Below are 19,854 nucleotides of genomic sequence, written 5' to 3'. Positions count from 1 at the left end.
GACTCCACGACTCCCTCTTTCCACCCTGCAGTCAGTCATGTGACGAAGTACATGATGATAATTTTCGAAAGCTCGAGTTTTAACTCCGATTTGATGCAGAAAATAACGTTGTGACTGACACGCTCGAGGCATCATGCTGTGTCTGCCTGTGTCGCCTCGCGAGGCAGTGCTGTTCGTGCTTGCAGAAAGGCAACACAGAGAACACGTAGAGTACGAGGAACAGCTGCGATTAGTCGACACCTGGCGCCTACCACTCGACTCACAGAAATTTCAATTACAAAATTATTTTAATCCAAATAGAGGTACCGTTATCGTGTTAGAAGCAGTTTTGTTTGATTGTTGACGGCCTACAGTGGCTACACATACGTATGGCGGGTGTCGAGAATATCACACGGTCGCGACAGCTGAGACGTGCTGCGCATTTGTAGTGGGGCGTGCGTCTGCAGAGCGTCAGATGTGTATCTCGCCGGGGGACAGGAAGCGGAAGCTGCCCGCGGGGAAGAAGTCGGCGGCCACCGCCTTGGAGGCCCCGGAGGTGGAGCCGGCGACCAGCTGCGGCAGCGGCAGCTCCTCGGGGGCGGACGGAGCGGGGGCGGAGCCGCGGGGGCGGCCCGCGCGCAGGTCCGCCTGGATCTCCTGCAGCGTCTTGCCCGCCGTCTCGGGCACCAGGAAGAAGACGAAGGCGGCGGCGGTGAGCGACGACGCCAGGAAGCCGCCGAAGCAGGCGGCGGCGCCCACGCGCGACAGCATCAGCCCGAAGGAGCGCGTCACCGTGAACATCATCACCCAGTTCAGCAGGCCCGCCACCTGTCACGACACACCACGCGTAAAAACTCACCTCCGCACTCAGATTCAGTCAAAAAAAAAAAAAGTGGCTAGGTGCGAGTAGGACATATCCAACCATTCTGAGAATCTAAAACCTTGACCATTTTTGCCTGTTATCTGTATTGATAGCGGCAAAACTTCGGTCCCAGGGATTCCAAAATTTTTGAGAATGTTATAATTTCATGGATCTTATAATGAAATTTTTCCCGAGACATTTAAATCTCATCTTCATCTACGGTAATGATGGAACCCAAAGAAGTGTATTAAAACTTGTGTGCCACGGTCGGGACCTGAGTCTCCTTCTTTGTAGCACAGCTCAAGATACTAATTGAATTAAAACTGTGTGCCGGACCGAGACTCGAATACGGGACCTTTGTCTTTCGCGGGCAAGTGCTCTACCACCTGAGCTACCCAAGAACGACTCACGTCCCGTTCTCACAGCTCCACTTCTGCCAGCACCTCGTCTCCTACCTTCCAAACTTTACAGAAGCCCCTCCTGGAAGAGCACTTGACCGCGAAAGGCAATGGTCCCGAGTTCGAGTCTCGGTCCGGCACACAGTTTTAATCTGCCAGGAAGTTTCATATCAGCGCACACCCCACTGTAGAGTGAAAATCTCATTCTGGAAACATCCCCCAGGCTGTGGCTAAGTCATGTCTCCACAATATCACCGAGCGAGGTGGCGCAGTGGTTAGACACTGGACTCGCATTCGGGAGGACGACGGTTCAATCTCGCGTCCGGCCATCCTGATTTAGGTTTTCCGTGATTTCCCTAAATCATTCCAGGCAAATGCCGGGATGGTTCCTCTGAAAGGGCACGGCCGACTTCCTTCCCCATCCTTCGCTAATCTGATGAGACCGATGACCACGCTGTCTTGTCTCCTTCCCCAAACCAACCAACCAACCATCTCCACAATATCCTTTCTTTCGGGAGTGCTAGTTCTGCAAGGTTCGCAGGAGAGCTTGGAAGATAGGAGACGAGGTACTGGCAGAAGTAAAGCTGTGAGGACGGGGCGTGAGTCGTGCTTGGGTAGCTCAGATGGTAGAGCACTTGCCCGCGAAAGGCAAAGGTCCCGAGTTCGAGTCTCGGTCCGGCACACAGTTTTAATCTGCCAGGAAGTTTCATATCAGCGCACACTCTGCTGCAGAGTGAAAAATCTCATTCTGGATACTAATCGAAGTTTGTTTTGTGGAGGTATTGGACTTACGTAGTCTGTACAGCAACGCTAGGTATCGTGCCCCGAATTGTCTTCAACAGAATGGGTATAGGTTAGGAACTGGATTTCTTGTGGAGAGGGGATGGGTTGTGTCACGTTCCCGACCCTAATCTCACCTGCAACTATCACATGAAAAATAAATCAGTAGTACAGCAGAATACAAGAATATGACGGCAAACATCTGGTGTCTGATATAAAGGAAGATCTTGAACTCCCTATAGATGCGTTTAGAAGGCTGGAACTGACAAAAATAACAAGGCAGTGAAGGTTTTTGCGATGTCGCTGTTCGGGACTTCTCTTCTGTCCATGTAATTTACCCTGGAAGGAACACACATCAAGGATTTACTGAATAATTTGGGTCTGGGAAATGACGATGAGGAACCTCAGGCTGCAGAAGAAGAAAATGTGCATGCTGAACTGCCACCAGTTGAAGGTGACAGTGAAGGTGTTAAATTGTGCTACTGCTGAAGACTCATTCTTTGAATGCTGTAATTTATGACTGCAATTATCTGTCACCTTATTTATGTCATTTCACTGTAAGCTAGCCATTTTTGTTACTGTTTTTGTGGAATAATAAAAAAATAAAAAAAGGTGGTTAGCAGTCTTGACTTCCAAGAAAGGAGGCCTGGGTTCAAGCCGCGGCCTCGGCAAAAATTTTAATTCATTTCTTCGGCTTCCATCATTACCGTAGTTTTAATTTCAAGTTGAAGTAGGATAACATATGTCAAAAGAATAATTTTTCCAGTGGTACAGCTGCCAGTAAACAATTTTTTATCTTTTTCTTTGCTTCTGCTGTAAAAACTTCCTTCTTAGCAAGTTTCATGTTTATAGGCCAACGGGAAATACCCTATAGATTTTGACGAGTGAGTTAGTAGGTATCGAAATATGTGACGTAATGGGCCGTGTCTTTTGACTGCAGTGACTTAGAGGTTCAAAATTTTTACACCACCAAGGGACATAGACCTTAGTGAGATAAATTTCAACTTAATACGTCTACCAATTGCTGACAAAAAAGAGTTTTTTACCAATTGAAGTACGAAACCCTAAAAAGTCAATTACTGGAATTTTTTGTGCTAACATCTCCTAGCGGTCTACACGAATGGTAGCTGAAGTCATCCAGCAGACTAGCGTCCGATATCCTTGACAACCGTTTGTTGTAGGATCTTGGAACATGTTCCGACCTCCAACATGATAAGGTATCTCGAACAGAATGAACTGCCCCACGGCAACCGGCATGGATTCCGAAAACATCGATCATGTGAAACGCAACTCGCACTTCTCTCACATGACACCCTGAAAGCCGTGCATCCACTATATCTCGATCTCCGGAAAGCATTAGACTGAGAACGACTCCTGTGCTTATTATCAAAAGTACGACAGTATAGGATATCAAGGGAAATACGTGACCTGACTGAAGATTTCTCGGTAGAATGTTATCTTGCATGGAGAGTCTTCGACAGATATAGAAGTAACTTCAGGTGTTCTACAGGGAAGTGTGTTGGGGCCTTGCTGTTCATTTTGTACATGACGATGTAGACAGTACCAATAGGAATCTCTGCAGGGATATGTGTTGGGCCGGCCGCGGTGGCCGAGCGCTTCTAGATGCTTCAGTCCGGAACCGAGCGACTGCTACGGTCGCAGGTTCGAATCCTGCCTCGGGCATGGATGTGTGTGATGTCCTTAGGTTAGTTAGGTTTAAGTAGTTCTAAGTTCTAGGGGACTGATGACCTCGAACCTGCGACCGTAGCAGCAGCACGGTTCCAGACTGCAGCGCCTAGAGCCGCTCGGCCACCGCGGCCGGCGCGGTGATCAAAACCCAAATAAAAGTTTTAACCAACGTGTATGGGAAAGATTGCGAAAAACCATTTTTGTGTGAAGAAATGCATTTGGTATTGGTGATTGTGATGTAGTTTCATGTTCTAATGATGGTGTGCAAAGCAGACAATATGTTGTAGAGAAAATGGGAATTAAGCCCAGAGTGAACTGCATCAAAGCTTTGTATGCAATAGATAGAGAGCGTGTAGTGAAAGCAGATAAATCATTTTCGGAGGTGATAAAATGAAGAAGAGTGCATCATAGGAATGTGAAATGAAGGAAACTGATTTAGAAAATGAAAAAGAACCTGGCTATGGTGCTGGACAGTTCTAAAAGAATGCTAAATGCAAGCACAAACTTTAACGGCCATTTTCCGGAAAACACAAATTTCTGTCCTTAGGTACATGTAACATCCAAAAAAATATCCTATTACTTTCAAACTTGGTATGCTTATTTAACGAAAACTTCTTAATGCAAAACTCTAGAATTTTCCAAATCTCTTACAAAGTGTGGTAAAATTAAGATAATTGGCTATAAAATTTGAATTTTTTTCCAAACATGACGTTTAAAATCTAACAGTTCATTCATTTTTTCATAAATTAAATAAATTCTAGTTTCACACACCTGTAAGTATGGTTTGTATGCTGTGGAAAATTCATCGAATAATATCTCTTACATATGAAGAAAAGTGTACCTATAGCAACAAATGCAGCCAATAGTATGTGAAAAAATGATGAAATTTCATATGTAAAGAAAATTATTTTGTTATGTGTTTGAACTTCCACTGCTATGAGTGCGAATTCTGAATCCTTTCTGGTCATCCTGACAAAGTTTTATGAATTTATTTGTAAAATTACAGGCAGTGGAAATTAAGACGCCCTGTGGCGCCTCTCCTGCCCCAAGTCGGCCCGTTTGACGTCCTACCCCCCTTAACAAAACGCTAAATGAATAAGGATATAAACACATCTTACAGCAATGCGTACTGTACGAAGTAGAAGAACCGTTCAGAGACTATGATTCTTTGTATCAACATGACAAAACACCCTGCCATGGAGCACCATATGTGAGGCAATGGTTTGTGGACAATAACATCCCTAAGATGGACTGGCCTACCGATAGGCCCGACTTGAACACAACGAACAAATTTATGAAGAGTTAGAACGCGGACTTCGCTCTACATCCCTTCTCCAGCATCACTAACGTTTCGGGTCTTCAGGAAGAATGGCCTGTTATTCCGCCACAGACAATCAGAACGTGCCTCTAGCAGAGTGAACCGTGTGCGGCTCACGTTGGTGCCGTTCATAGCTTGGCATCTTGTAACAGCGATAGTGGTGTCTTGTTTTCTTAGTGTGTTCATTGGCACCAGTACCTTTGCTCGCCTTGTCTCTCCGTGAGTGGCAGCAGCAGCGCTTATCGATAGCGCGTACTGTGGCGCCATCTTTGGAGCGTCCTCTAGTAATTCCGGGTCGCCGTGTGTCCGGAGAGTTGAGTTAGGACGGAGCATTAGTGAGGTCCGGACAGCCAGTACTCGCCCGACCTCTGGGACACACACATGCACTGTCCGACGAAAGCACGTGGTCGCGAGAGTCCACGACCACGTCAAAGATCGGATTCAGCGAGTTTTATTTGAATGGACTGTGATGTTCGTGTAGTGCAATTTTCACCTGCGCGTGTGTGTGTCCGCCCGTCGAAATGCCCTCATGGCAATAAGCTGTCAGTCGACGATTTATACTGGGATCTTTCCGGTGCCTGACTTGAGTGGTCGTTCGGTTGGTCGTCGCAGCGGATGACGTGCATTTGGTCTTCCGAAGGCTTCTGGCTCCTCTCTCTTTGTGGCGACTTGTAATTCCTCCGTGTCGTTTCACAGTGACTGGTTTTAGTATTGTGAGTGGTTGGTGGAATTGTTTTCCAGGATCCATTTTTGTGGTCTTCAATGAGCAGTTATTTTAATGCTGTCTGCGTACTGGATTTGGAGGGAGTTGCGAACAGACATCAGTACAGAATGAGATTTTCACTCTGCAGCGGAGTGTGCGCTGATATGAAACTTTCTGGCAGATTAAAACTGTGTGCCGGACCGAGACTCGAATTCGGGACCTTTGCCTTTCGCGGGAAAGTGCCCTACCAGCTGAGCTACTCAAGCACGACTGACGCCCCGTCCTCACAGCTTTACTTGTGCCAGTACCTCGTCTCCTACCTTCCAAACTTAACAGAAGCTCTCCTGCGAACCTTGCAGAACTAGCACTCCTGAAAGAAGGTTCGCAGGAGAGCTTCTGTTAAGTTTGGAAGGTAGGAGACGAGGTACTGGCAGAAGTCTGCGAGGACGGGGCGTCAGTCGTGCTTGGGTAGCACAGCTGGTAGAGCACTTGCCCGCGAAAGGCAAACATCCCGAGTTCGAGTCTCGGTCCGGCACACAGTTTTAATCTGCCAGTAAGTTTCAGACATCAGTTCAGTTAGGCCGCAGCAGCGAGTAGGTGTGTGCAGCGCGTGGGCAAGCCGGCACCTCTGGCGGCGTGCTGCCACTGCCGGATCAAGGAGGGCTAGCTGCGAGAGCGACGACCTAGTTGCACACCGAACCCTGAACGTTTGAGTGAAGAAGTCTACCTTGGTTCTACAGTTCCCTTCGGCCTTGGTGTTTTCTGAAGACGTAGTGCTGTCTGTCTCTTCGCCCTTGCGTAAAAAGATTTCATCGTTGTACAGGTGATCGGACGTTAGGCGTATTGGTTAGGCGGTCGGTTGCAGCTTAAGCTGCCCCTAGTTTGAGCTGCCATCCTTAGGTGAACATTTCTCTTGGCTGCCTGTCTCACCGCTTAGACAGCTGTAGTCACCTTCCTCAGGTCGATCCAGGGAGCACCGTCTGCGGATCACTCTGTCTTACTTGGGAAAGTTGTCATAATTGTTTAAAATGTACCCTAATGTTTTAATGTGTAACTGCCTTCTTCACTAGCAATTCAGGCCTTCAGCCGTTGGGTATTCTGAAATTGCTTGTGGCTTTCAGCCGACCAATAATTTACAATTCCTTCTAAATACGGCCTTCAGCCATTACAATAGTTCGTTACAGTTTTGATTGTTTAAGAGGAAAATATCTTAGTATTTGTTAATGCGTAACTGCCTTCCACAATTGGTAATTCAGGCCTTCAGCCGTTGTGTATTCTGAAGTTGCGTGTGGCTATCAGCCGAGAAAAATTTGAGTTCCTACTTAGTAAGGCCTTCGGCCGTCAGTGTACTAAAATCTTTCAAAAGATTGTTGAGAGTTATTTTTTATAATAAAGTGTATGTCTTTTCTGTGCAACCAACGGTAACTGATTAGGCCCCACCCACACCTTTCCTGCTTTCCCTAAGTCCCATGTCGGGCAGAGTTTAAATCGTCATAAAGGCGAAGAATGGCCACACCCTACATTGATGTCCACCAATAGATGTTACTATATATATGACTGTTTTCAGACGTAGTCCTGCCCCTGATAGTGTAGGACAAGCCTGTGACGGGACTGTTGTAAGATGTGCTGGGTGTCCCAGACCGACCTTCTGTCTCAGATCTCCACAGGGATATGACCGACGTGGGAAAGGTTTGGGAGTGGGTGTAGCGTAAGGATCCACTGAGACAGAGTATTGCGTAAACAGGGGAAGAGGCGGACTGTTTTGAGGAAACTACCGCTTTGTATACGAACGTCGCTACGTTTGTACAGATTTGAAAGCGCGTCTACGTCTGCGTCTGCCTATCCCGCAAGTTTTTTTTAACGAATGCTCATTTACAGAATAATACATAATATTTTTTCAATACAGACTTTTACTATTGAAATAACTTGTAGCAGTTGCTGTACCAGCCAGCTAATGGAGTGGAAGAGATTTTACTTTAGGAGCCATGAGAAGAACTGTGGTAGAATGTTCCTCTTTTCTAATGATGATGATAAATAGTTGAAGGATGTTGCTGAGTTGTTCCGTTATAGGATTGTGAGCATGGTCCCTCATTTACAGCCGCATCCTGGCGGTGGTTGGGGCATTCGGGCACGTGTACTCTCTCTGTGGAGTACGTTTAGGATATAGTGCCCGTCTGCCAAGGCGACAGTGTGTACTTTAGCATACTGGGTGAAGGGTTACTCGTTACTGTAGATGTACCATATACGGGTGATCAGACCATATGGGAGAACTTATTAGTCTGAAGAAAAGTTCCAGTTATTTAATTGCAGGTATTGTTGATGGTCAGTGGGATTTGTATGACAGGTGTTTGGCTGGAGCCATAAGAGAAGTGGAGGCAAAGCTTAGTTTAGTTAAGTGCATACTCCAGATATCATGATTGTGATCTCTCGCTATGATACAATAGCATTCTGCCCGTTATTTGATTGTCTACAAGCACAAACACACCATACTACACTCCTGGAAATTGAAATAAGAACACCGTGAATTCATTGTCCCAGGAAGGGGAAACTTTATTGACACATTCCTGGGGTCAGATACATCACATGATCACACTGACAGAACCACAGGCACATAGACACAGGCAACAGAGCATGCACAATGTCGGCACTAGTACAGTGTATATCCACCTTTCGCAGCAATGCAGGCTGCTATTCTCCCATGGAGACGATCGTAGAGATTCTGGATGTAGTCCTGTGGAACGGCTTGCCATGCCATTTCCACCTGGCGCCTCAGTTGGACCAGCGTTCGTGCTGGACGTGCAGACCGTGTGAGACGACGCTTCATCCAGTCCCAAACATGCTCAATGGGGGACAGATCCGGACATCTTGCTGGCCAGGGTAGTTGACTTACACCTTCTAGAGCACGTTGGGTGGCACGGGATACATGCGGACGTGCATTGTCCTGTTGGAACAGCAAGTTCCCTTGCCGGTCTAGGAATGGTAGAACGATGGGTTCGATGACGGTTTGGATGTACCGTGCACTATTCAGTGTCCCCTCGACGATCACCAGTGGTGTACGGCCAGTGTAGGAGATCGCTCCCCACACCATGATGCCGGGTGTTGGCCCTGTGTGCCTCGGTCGTATGCAGTCCTGATTGTGGCGCTCACCTGCACGGCGCCAAACACGCATACGACCATCATTGGCACCAAGGCAGAAGCGACTCTCATCGCTGAAGACGACACGTCTCCATTCGTCCCTCCATTCACGCCTGTCGCGACACCACTGGAGGCGGGCTGCACGATGTTGGGGCGTGAGCGGACGACGGCCTAACGGTGTGCGGGACCGTAGCCCAGCTTCATGGAGACGGTTGCGAATGGTCCTCGCCGATACCCCAGGAGCAACAGTGTCCCTAATTTGCTGGGAAGTGGCGGTGCGGTCCCCTACGGCACTGCGTAGGATCCTACGGTCTTGGCGTGCATCCGTGCGTCGCTGCGGTCCGGTCCCAGGTCGACGGGCACGTGCACCTTCCGCCGACCACTGGCGACAACATCGATGTACTGTGGAGACCTCACGCCCCACGTGTTGAGCAATTCGGCGGTACGTCCACCCGGCCTCCCGCATGCCCACTATACGCCCTCGCTCAAAGTCCGTCAACTGCACATACGGTTCACGTCCACGCTGTCACGGCATGCTACCAGTGTTAAAGACTGCGATGGAGCTCCGTATGCCACGGCAAACTGGCTGACACTGACGGCGGCGGTGCACAAATGCTGCGCAGCTAGCGCCATTCGACGGCCAACACCGCGGTTCCTGGTGTGTCCGCTGTGCCGTGCGTGTGATCATTGCTTGCACAGCCCTCTCGCAGTGTCCGGAGCAAGTATGGTGGGTCTGACACACCGGTGTCAATGTGTTCTTTTTTCCATTTCCAGGAGTGTATTACACACACAAAAATTCCTCTGTATAAGATGTAACTGATGTGTTTGAAATGAATGAACTGTCCATTGTGATTATATATGAAGTGAATCATATCTGTAGATGTGTTACGTAAACATTGTTTTCTCTGATTGTTTGTGTGAACAAAATGTATAACATTACGTCAGAGAATAATTACCAGACAATTTGCTTAACAGTCCGATTTGAAATCTAAAATCTTATTTTTCATATTCTATGAAGTAAGATTACGGTATAGTAATAACGCACAGAACATTGTTTAATAATGTTAATTTATATGTTTTGTGTAAGGAGTAGATCAATATTTCGAAAACAGACGTACAAATAAATGCCACTATTCGAAAAAATGATACAGAAATGTCAGCGGGTGTTGGAGTTCAATACCAGTGTCAAAACGCACGTTAAAAACTGACAACTAGACTAATGAGAAATAGTCAGTTAAAGACAGAAAATTAAAATCTCCATAATGAGTTCTAACACTAATGTAGACATGGAAAATTACAAAGTAATTTGTAATACGAAGAATTTACCAAATTCATGTAATGTATTCAGGTTTATTGTAATGAAATTATTTTAATGCCACGTACTGATTTGAGTGACAAGATGTATGAAATTCGGCAGACGGACGTAGGTGCTTACATTTTGGGATTCGTTAAAATGTTGGAGGAATGAAAAAGAATTCTCGTCATTAACTTGCAAAGTGTCTCATTTTTTAAATTCAAACCGAAGGATCGTTACATTAAATCACTATGACAAACAGTGTCTTTTTGTTTTGATTAGTATGTTGAATGAAGTTGCTCGAAAGGGAAGTAGTTGCCTTAATAACATTGCAATGTAGACGATCAGCAGCATGTTCTGCAAGGAATACATCACAAGCCACGCATTTAAAACGTACCTTGTAGTATAATGTTTTAAGTTGGCTATTTCAAAATCGAAGTATTTACTGCAATAGGGAATCTAGAAACATGGAATCTGTCCTACCTTCCTTTTCGTGAAGAATCCTACTTTCGTTTTACCATTTTCTGCTGCTGTTGATATTATCTCGAGATGGTCTAGTTCGGAATTTTTGCCAATAGTGAGGTCATCAGGCATTTTTTACAATTACATGCCACATGTCCTGTATGTGTCCTTAATGCAGTGGTTTCCACTGCCTTCTCCATACTGATACCGTTGATCATTGCTGATTCTTGCGCCTTTTATAACCAGCTTCCCACCTTAAGGGCAAGAGAGTGTCCCGAATCTGTGTCCCTCCTCCACCCTGTTTAACAAGGCAGTTGACAAACGAGGGTGACTTCTTATCTCGGAACTCTTCGGCCGACAGTGCTAACAATTTTTATTCAGAATGTGAGCAGCTGCCGTTTTTGAACCCAGGATGTAGGACGTTTTCGTTAGTAGTCAAATCCGCTACATCTTGACGGCAGGTAGACGACTCACTATTAACACCAAATGTAGTGCTTACACCAATGACTTTGGTCCACTTATAAATGTATGAAACGGCCTATATTTTAAGTAACAGTCTTGAATGTTAAACATGTTAAAAGTTAAATTTTAAAATAACAATTATAATTGAAGAAGTAATTAAAATCTTAAAAACCATTAAGCTGGAAAAGAAGACTTTTGAAATGGTCTCCAAGAAAAATAAGAAAAGAGTTAAAATTAATCTAGAAGAGAAAATATCCCAGGAGCGTGAAAGGTAGCCTTGAGACATCCACTACCTGAGAAAAGCAATAAACAAGACGTTAGAACTAGATAAGAATTTCTTTGCTACAAGTAGCATGTAAAATATTTTCCAAGATTCTACTAAACAGGATAAAAAACACTAGACAGTAATTTACTTGAATATCAAGGTGGTTTAGGGAAGGGCAGATCATGTTCTGAGTAAATAATGCACAAGAAGTCTACCATAGGCCACGGAGTAATGAGTTCAAAGAACACTGTAGTAATAGTTGTTGATTTTAAAAAAACCTTTGTTTCTGTACACAAAGAAACTGTAGATAAAATAATCCGAGCATATGATGTAAAGTCAAATTAGCAAATCTAATTCGTGAAACACTTAGAGACATTGCATCTAAAACAAAATGTATTGGAGAAATAACTTAGCCTTTCGACACAAGCAAACCTGTATGACGAATTGATGGCCTTAAACACATTCTTTTTAACTGCAGTCTAGAAAAAACCGCGAGAATTAGGAATGAAAAATTGAATGGATCTAAGGTTTTATTAATGAGGTTGGGAAGAGTAAACAAAAATATTTGAATGACCTGTCTCATATTTGCAGATGACGTTGCTAAACTTTCTGAAAATGTGACTTTGGCTATAACACAAAATAATTTTTTAGAACAAAGATCACAACAACTGGCTTAAGAATTTCTGCAGAAAAAAACAATTTTTTAACAAACATAAAAAATACACTGAAATATCTGAAAGAAGAGATTGGCCACATGAAGTAGATATAAAAAATTAAATATCTTGGGAAGACAATCCAAGAAAATGATTTGAAAAACTCTGCTCTAGAAGGAAGGATATATAAAATGGGAAGGGCATGTGGTATAAGAAAAGACCTTTACAATAACAAACGTCTGTCTAAAAAAGCAAAATAAGATATTTCAGAACAGTAGTGTAGACAGAACGTCTATATGCAAGCTAATGTCTAGCATAAAAACTATAACTCAGATAAATTAGAAATACAAGAAAGGTGAATCATTAGGAAAATATTACGCCCACGAAAAGGTACGAAAAACTGGAAATTACGAAGCAATGGGAAAATGTATCGAAATCTAGAAAACATATGCCTGATCAGGGGACGTAACATCTACATCTACATCCATACTCCGCAAGCCACCTGACGGTGTGTGGCGGAGGGTACCTTGAGTATCTCTATCGGATCTCCCTTCTATTCCAGTCTCGTGTTGTTCGTGGAAAGAAAGATTGTCGGTATACCTGTGTGTGGGCTCTAATCTCTCTGATTATATCCTCATGGTCTCCTCGCGAGATATACGTAGGAGGGAGCAATATACTGCTTGACTCTTCGGTGAAGGTATGTTCTCGAAACTTCAACAAAAGCCCGTACCGAGTCACTGAGCGTCTCTCTTGCACAGTCTTCCACTGGAGTTTATCTATTATCTCGGTAACGCTTTCGCGACTACTAAATGATCCTGTAACGAAGCGCGCTGCTCTCCGTTGGATCTTCTCTATCTCTCCTATCAACCCTATCTGGTACGGACCGCACACCAGTGAGCAGTATTCAAGCAGTGGGCGAACAAGTGTACTGTAACCTACTTCCTTTGTTTTCGGACTGCATTTCCTTAGGATTCTTCCAATGAATCTCAGTGTGGCATCTACTTTACCGACGATTAATTTTATTTGGTCATTCCATTTATCTGCCTACTCTCAGATAATTTATGTAATTAACTGCTTCCAGTTGCTGACCTGCTATATTGTAACTAAATGATAAAGGATCTTTCTTTCTATGTATTCGCAGCACATTACACTTGTCTACATTGAGATTCAATTGCCATTCCCTGCACCATGCGTCAAGTCGTTGCAGATCCTCCTGTATTTCAGTACAATTTTCCGTTGTTACAACCTCTCGATATACTACAGCATCATCCGCAAAAAAGACTCAGCGAACTTCCGATGTTATCCACAAGGTCATTTATATATATTGTGAATAGCAACGGTCCTACGACACTCCCCTGCGGCACACCTGAAATCACTCTTACTTCGGAACCCTCAACATCGCCAATTTAAAACGAGACGGTACCAGTAGTGCAAAGATTTTGTAGACGTTGTTTAGCATGGTGAGGGGCCGATGCTGATTCGCACTGCGACTTGCCTCCGATTTTGGAATGGGAAAAATAAAACGTCACAAAATCAGGCGGCACGCGCATGTCAGGGCGCATCTGCTTAAGTACATCGACACCCATTAGGGCATCAACATTTCCGCGAATTCCTGACGGAATTCTAACATTGTCCTATCCGATCCTGGGGATTTATGTGCCGCTTCTTTGTTGAGTGCTCCCATCATTTCATCTTCTGTGAGTGGCTCAATTAGTGCAGCCTTATCCATCTAAACCAGTCTCGTTGGCAATTGCTGCAATATGTTCGCTCCAGCCGGTGTCCGTCGGCGTGCCGGCGAAGAAGTAGAGGGAGTGGTTCAAAAATCCGGCTGCAATGTCCTCTTGTGTCATCAGTTGACCACCCCTGAGTCATGGAGAACTGTGACTAACGATCGGCAGTAACGTTTGTGTGCTCGCAACGCATGATGCATCGAGGTGCGTTCCACAGTCGTGATGTCTAGACACTTTGCCAGGATCAGAATGCCTCCCAGTCGATGTCGCGTGATCGACAGGAAACGTGCCTTGATACGGTGAACGCCGGCCGGAGTGGCCGAGCGGTTCTAGGCGCTACAGTCTGGAACCGCGCGACCGCTATGGTCGCAGGTTCGAATCCTGCCTCGGGCATGGATGTGTGTGATGTCCTTAGGTTAGTTAGGTTTAAGTAGTTCTAAGTTCTAGGGGACTGATGACCATAGTAGTTAAGTCCCATCGTGCTCAGAGCCATTTGATACGGTGAACTTCTCCTTTATATTCTATAGTCGGATCCTTAACTGACAACTCACAAAGTAACGTATAATAATAATCAAGAGTGTCCCTTATCCACCGCGTCTTGTCCCGATCGTATTGTACAAGATCTCTTCATATCATCGGTTTAGCACATACGAGGGTTGGAACTTTAAGAGTGGCAACTATTTATTTACAGCTCGTACAAAATAGATACGTGTTTGAAAGTTTTACTGACCTTCAAAGTAGTCACCAGCATTGTGTATAACCCGATGCTAGCGATGTGGAAGTCCTAGAATACTCTTAGCAGTGCCAGTTGTGTTGACAGTTCGAGCGGCGCGGTCTATTGCCTGACGAATTTGTAGCAGTTCTGAAGCGAATGCCGTGAAGTGTTTCCTTCAGTTTAGAAATCGAGTTGAGTTCACGAGGGCTTAAGTCAGGGGAGTGCAGTAGGTGATATAGCACCAGCCCCATCACTCAAACAAATCACTAACAGCTTGCACTGTACGTGCTTGAACATTGTCCTGCAAAATAATGGTCAGGTCCTGCAGAAAGTGTTATCACTTCTGTCTCTATGCTGTTCATTTTTGGAACACAACCTACGACCTGCTCACAGACAGAAGTGATTACGCTTTCTGCAGGACCTGGCCATCATTTTGCAGGACAGTGTTCAAGCATGTACAGTGCAAGCTGTTACTGATTTGTTTGACTGGTGGGGCTGCTAAGTGCTATACCACTTCTGCACTCCCCTGACTTAAGCCCTCGTGAGCTCAATTCTATTTCTAAACTGAAGGAAACAGTTCACGGCATTCGTTTCAAAACTACTACAAATTCGTCGGGCAATAAACCGCATAACTCGCACTTCTAAGAGTATCCTACGACTTCCACATCGCTGAGAACGGGTTATACACAATGCTGGTGACTACTTTGAAGGTCAGTAAAACTTTGAAAGGCGTATCTATTTTGTACGAGTTGTAAACAAATATTTGCTACTATTGAAGTTCCAACCCTCGTACTAACCACCACTGCAGCATAAGCTGGAATGCGGCCTTGATACGTGTCGACTCGCTGACGATAATGTGCTGCGACTTCTCCACACATTCTGTTGAGGAAGGGATGTGTTACAGAGATAAGATAGATGCTCGGTAAAGGTAGTGGGCCATCGTTCAGCATCGACGATCTTATCTCGTAGACCAACAGAAACATAGATCCATCAAATCGGCTCGCCAAGCGGCTAGTAAAAAACGTATATCCTTCGCGATTTCCACGGATTTTGTTCCATGAGTCTGATAAGTCCATTTCCTGGTTGTAGTTCACGAGAGGTATTGCAATGTGGAGTTTGATCGTGTGGTGCTAATACACAGTTGAAGTGTCCACCCAGCAGTAAATGATCGAATCCACCAGGAAATAATGGTACGATCTCTTCCAAATAACATTTCGCACCTGCTTGTCTGTTTTCTGTGCCGGATGGGGCGTACACATTGACAGCACGGACCCTATGAACCGCTATCGCCAGTCCCAAGCTGAAGGTATAAAGCCAGGTTGCGAACTTGGACCAACATCACCGTTCAACTGTCGCTGTCTGGGTCCGGCGCGATGTAGGAGATGTAGCCTTGTACTTCATGGAATACAGCGGTACAGATTTCCTGCACCATCAGTACATCTACATCTGAGACATACAGCACGTCCCAGACGAGCGATCTAATAGTATGAACGTTAACAGTCCCTGCTGGGTCTGAGTATGCATCATCTTTGCACAACGCTGGACTGGTGAAAATCTACAAAGTCGGTGGTCTCATTACACGTCCACAGAAGGTTACCAGTTCCAAGTCTTCCTGCGACATTAATCGTTCTCAGTTGTGGAAAAGGGATGCGAGTCTCCACCAAGTGGAGGAGTCACATCACTGATATCTTCATCCTGCTCAGCCACGAGGTCCATATTGGCAGAGTAATCAGGTGTCCCAGGATGAGGAGAGGCCGATTCTCCAGAGTAGAGGTGGCGCTTCTTGCAACGCTTCGGACAGTGTCGTTTATGCATCCTGGTCTCGACTTCCAGTGGTAATGGATCCTGTAGTTCCTGTTGCATCACCGTTGACATAGTTCCCAGGGAGCCTTCCACTTCAGTTGCCATGCCTTTTGTTGTGTGGTCGTCCTCGTGGTCTATCACCTGCAAGATTTGGGGCTAGGGTGATGTAGGAGCCATCCCAGTATCATCGTGGCTTGATGGCCCCTCTGTCATCTGTAGTGTTGGTTGGAGTATACGCTGCGACCTCAGCATCACCTCCCTACTGAGCACTGACATGTGTTTCACTGTTGTGGGGGTCACCTGCTTTGGTAAGTCTCCACTGTGTAGTTGCACGAGTCTCCTGTTCATGCACTCAAATTGAAGATGTCCTTCACCACCACACCCAGAGTACGTCCAGGGCTGGCCATCTAGATGACAGTGGCTCTACAACCGCATATATTTAAATAGGAGAGCATATGGTTTGTAAGGCGATTCGCACCTAACGAACACTGTTGAGCACTGGTTATATGCTAAAACTTGCCAAACGTTTGGCTGTATGAATAATTACTCTACTGTATGGATGAAGTGACTCAGTTATGAGAGATTCAGGTACCTCAAAGGGCAGGGCGAAGAATCGAATCGTGCGCACACCAAGACCCATATGAGACACTAACAAGTCGCCAATATGACCATCAGAGTGTCGAAGCTGGAATCCTCACGGATCTCATGCTGCGTCGTCGACCGTCTTGACACGAACAGTACTCCTCACGATTCATAAATGCATTTCAATGAGCTTCGTGTAATTAATATACACCTCATCCCTCAATAAACGCTCAGTTTTGAGTGCTTTCGCTCCTGTGTACTCACTAAAGAACATGAACTGTTAATGTGGTTTTTCGAGACGCATGTGCCATTGCTATAGTTTCAACAAGTAACACACACGAGTACCACTGGTGTAAACACCGCCTCTTCCTCGAGTTACTCCACTGCTACAGGCAGACCGATTAAAAATTAACAAAATAGTTGGATCCGTGAAGTAAAATAGAATTCAGAAAAAAATAAAACAACTGAAAGAGAAGTGTTTAGACAAAAAGTACAGAATACGGAAGGATTACAAGATAGGAGGGTAAAAAACAATGGCCTGAAGTGATCAGAAAACAGGAAGAAAGAACAAATGGAAGAGATGAAAGATTGAGCTGATGCAATTAAAGTTTAGACTCATTATGTCTGCAGGAGAAATTATGGTTGATAAGGAGAGATGCTGAAGCAATGAATTAAAAGTTGTGCGAGAGTTTTAACACGGGTCACCTGTTTACAGGCAGACTACATCACACACTATTGCTACCACCACTGTGCAGACCTCCCTAATCCAATGCCTCCCCTGACACCAACTTCAATTCACAACTTCATCCCATTTTCCCCTTCTTGAAGTGTCAGTATTGCCGAGGCTCTCTGACATCGGAATAGCCCGTCAGGTTTGTACATAAGTGGACATCCTGCCTGTACTTCAGGCGTAGGAGATCTATTGATCTGATGGAATTACATTTTTCTGGAGACATATGACTATCTTCGATGAGGATAGAAGTTTGTAAGAGGTCCATGATTAAGGAATTTATTCCTAGCGCACTCGAGCAGATGTAATTTAGATGGACTGCTCACGCGCTGCCTGCGATATGTAAGCCACAATAGCATCGCAGACCAAAGAGCAGTGTCGGCTGCAGTAGTAGTGGTGGTAGCTCGCAGTCGGGCGGTTGGGCTGGTCGTGCCTGAGCGATATAGTATAAGGTAAAAGCAGCCGCGCGCATATGTAATTTGTAACAACTGATTTTGTACTATTGTTATATCCACGGTCATCCCGATTATCGTAAAGAAAAATCAGTTGTTTCTTTTTATGCATGACAAATGTAGCAGCCAGGATTGCACTGGGCTGTGCCAGAAAAATTTCTTATAGGAGCAGATATATACGCGTTATATGGCGACTTCATTGAGGTAAGAATTTTCAATTTATTCATAATGATCTTTCAGGACCATGATGCAGCACTGCTGACGTCCAAAATTTACAAATTTAAATTCACAGTTAATTATTGAAATGTTATATGTTAGCCACATTTTTATTGAGAGGTTAGTCACACTTTTATTACGAGGTTACGGAAATAAACTGCTGGGAGGTTACACTGAATATGAATGTTATATTTTTTCTGTTGGGAGGTTACAAGTTGAAGCAATGAAATTTGTGCCACCGCAGTGTTGTCACAGTGCTATGGTGGTGTAGTGGTTTGCACATCTGCCTAATATGTAGGAGACCTCGGTTCAAGTCCTGCCCATAGCACAAATTTTAATTCATCGCTTCAGCTTTCACCCTTATCAAAGTTGAGACTCGTATGTCTCCAGGAAAATGTAATTTCATCAGGTCAATGCCAGAGGTACAGACAGGATTTCCCCATTATGTGCAAAGCTGAGATGCTGTTCCAATATCAGAGAGGGGAAAATGGGCTGAAGGTGTGAAGTTTGTGTTAGACAGGGCATTGGTCTGTCTGCGCAGGTGTGATCCCCACAGTGTTATTTTGGTGTAGTGGTTACCGCATCTGGCGTAGGCAGAAGACCCAGGTTTGAGTCGCAGCTGCAGCACAAATTTAATTCATTCCTTGAGCTTCTATCCTTTTCGAAGATGAAGGATTACTGGAAGAAAAGGAAAGAACAACGAAACATAAATGGAAATGGCGTGTTGTGCTTAGTTGCCCCATTCGAGAAGAAGAAGCAGAAGAATCAAAAAAATGGTTCAAATGGCTCTGAGCACTGTGGGACTTAACTTCTGTCATAAGTCCCCTCGAACTTAAAACTACTTAAACCTAAGTACATCACACACATCCATGCCCGAGACAGGGTTCGAACCTGCGACCGTAGTCGTCGCGCGGTTCCAGACTGTAGTGCCTAGAACCGCTCGGCCACACCGGCTGGCGCTGAAGAATCGTTAGGTTACAGGATAATGAGAGCCACGAGTTGGACACATGTTGGAAAGAGAGTTGTAATGAAAAGTAGTGGACCGTGTACTGACCCCCGCGGCCCAGCGCTTGTGCTGGGAGGGCAGCAGCTCGGCGATCATGAGCCAGGGCAGCGGGCCGAAGCCGGCCGCGAACAGCACCATGAAGAGCGCCAGCGCCACCAGCGGCAGCCAGCTGAGCGCCGACACGTCGTGGTCGAGCGAGCGGTGCAGCGCGAAGAAGGCGGTGAGCACGGCGTGGCAGGCGGCAGTGCCCGCCGCCGACACCAGCAGCAGCGTGCGACGGCCCGCGCGGTCCGCCAGCCGCGACGACGCGCACGTCGACACCATCTGCGGGCAGGCGGCGCGGCCGGCCGTCAACACGGGGGCGTCTGCACCCCAGTCCCCCCCCCCCCCCCCCAGCCCAAACGATACCACCAAAGTATTCAATCCCATAGCCCACCTTCCTGTCCCCAAATATACCATTGGGCCTCACTAAAATACCTGGGACTAACTCTAGTTCAAAAACCTGTGGAGTCGTAGATCAATACCACCCTCACCGGCAACGCATAGTTGGCAATGGAAACGCACGTTTCTGATGAACGCCGACAGTGGTTGCGCGGGGACCCTGCGGATCCAATGATGCG

The 19,854-nt window shown here is 45.6% G+C and overlaps 1 protein-coding gene across 1 annotated transcript in view; it reads right to left on the bottom strand.

Annotated features, from left to right (window-relative positions):
* Window positions 1-450: 450 nt before the first annotated feature.
* LOC124550622 (facilitated trehalose transporter Tret1-2 homolog) overlaps window positions 451-19,854 on the bottom strand; it is a 67,811-nt gene continuing 48,407 nt past the window's right edge. Inside the window, exons 5-7 of the mRNA XM_047125345.1 lie at window positions 19,283-19,558; window positions 595-807; window positions 451-552 (exon numbers count right to left, since the gene is read on the bottom strand). Coding sequence (XP_046981301.1) covers window positions 451-552; window positions 595-807; window positions 19,283-19,558 — 591 coding nt within the window. The remainder of the gene's footprint in view (window positions 553-594; window positions 808-19,282; window positions 19,559-19,854) is intronic.

This window comes from Schistocerca americana, chromosome 9 (assembly GCF_021461395.2).
Source record: "Schistocerca americana isolate TAMUIC-IGC-003095 chromosome 9, iqSchAmer2.1, whole genome shotgun sequence".
In the NCBI taxonomy this organism is placed as follows: domain Eukaryota; kingdom Metazoa; phylum Arthropoda; class Insecta; order Orthoptera; family Acrididae; genus Schistocerca; species Schistocerca americana.
Note: the sequence above shows the minus strand (reverse complement) of the source record. Positions and strands in the feature narration are given on the sequence as shown.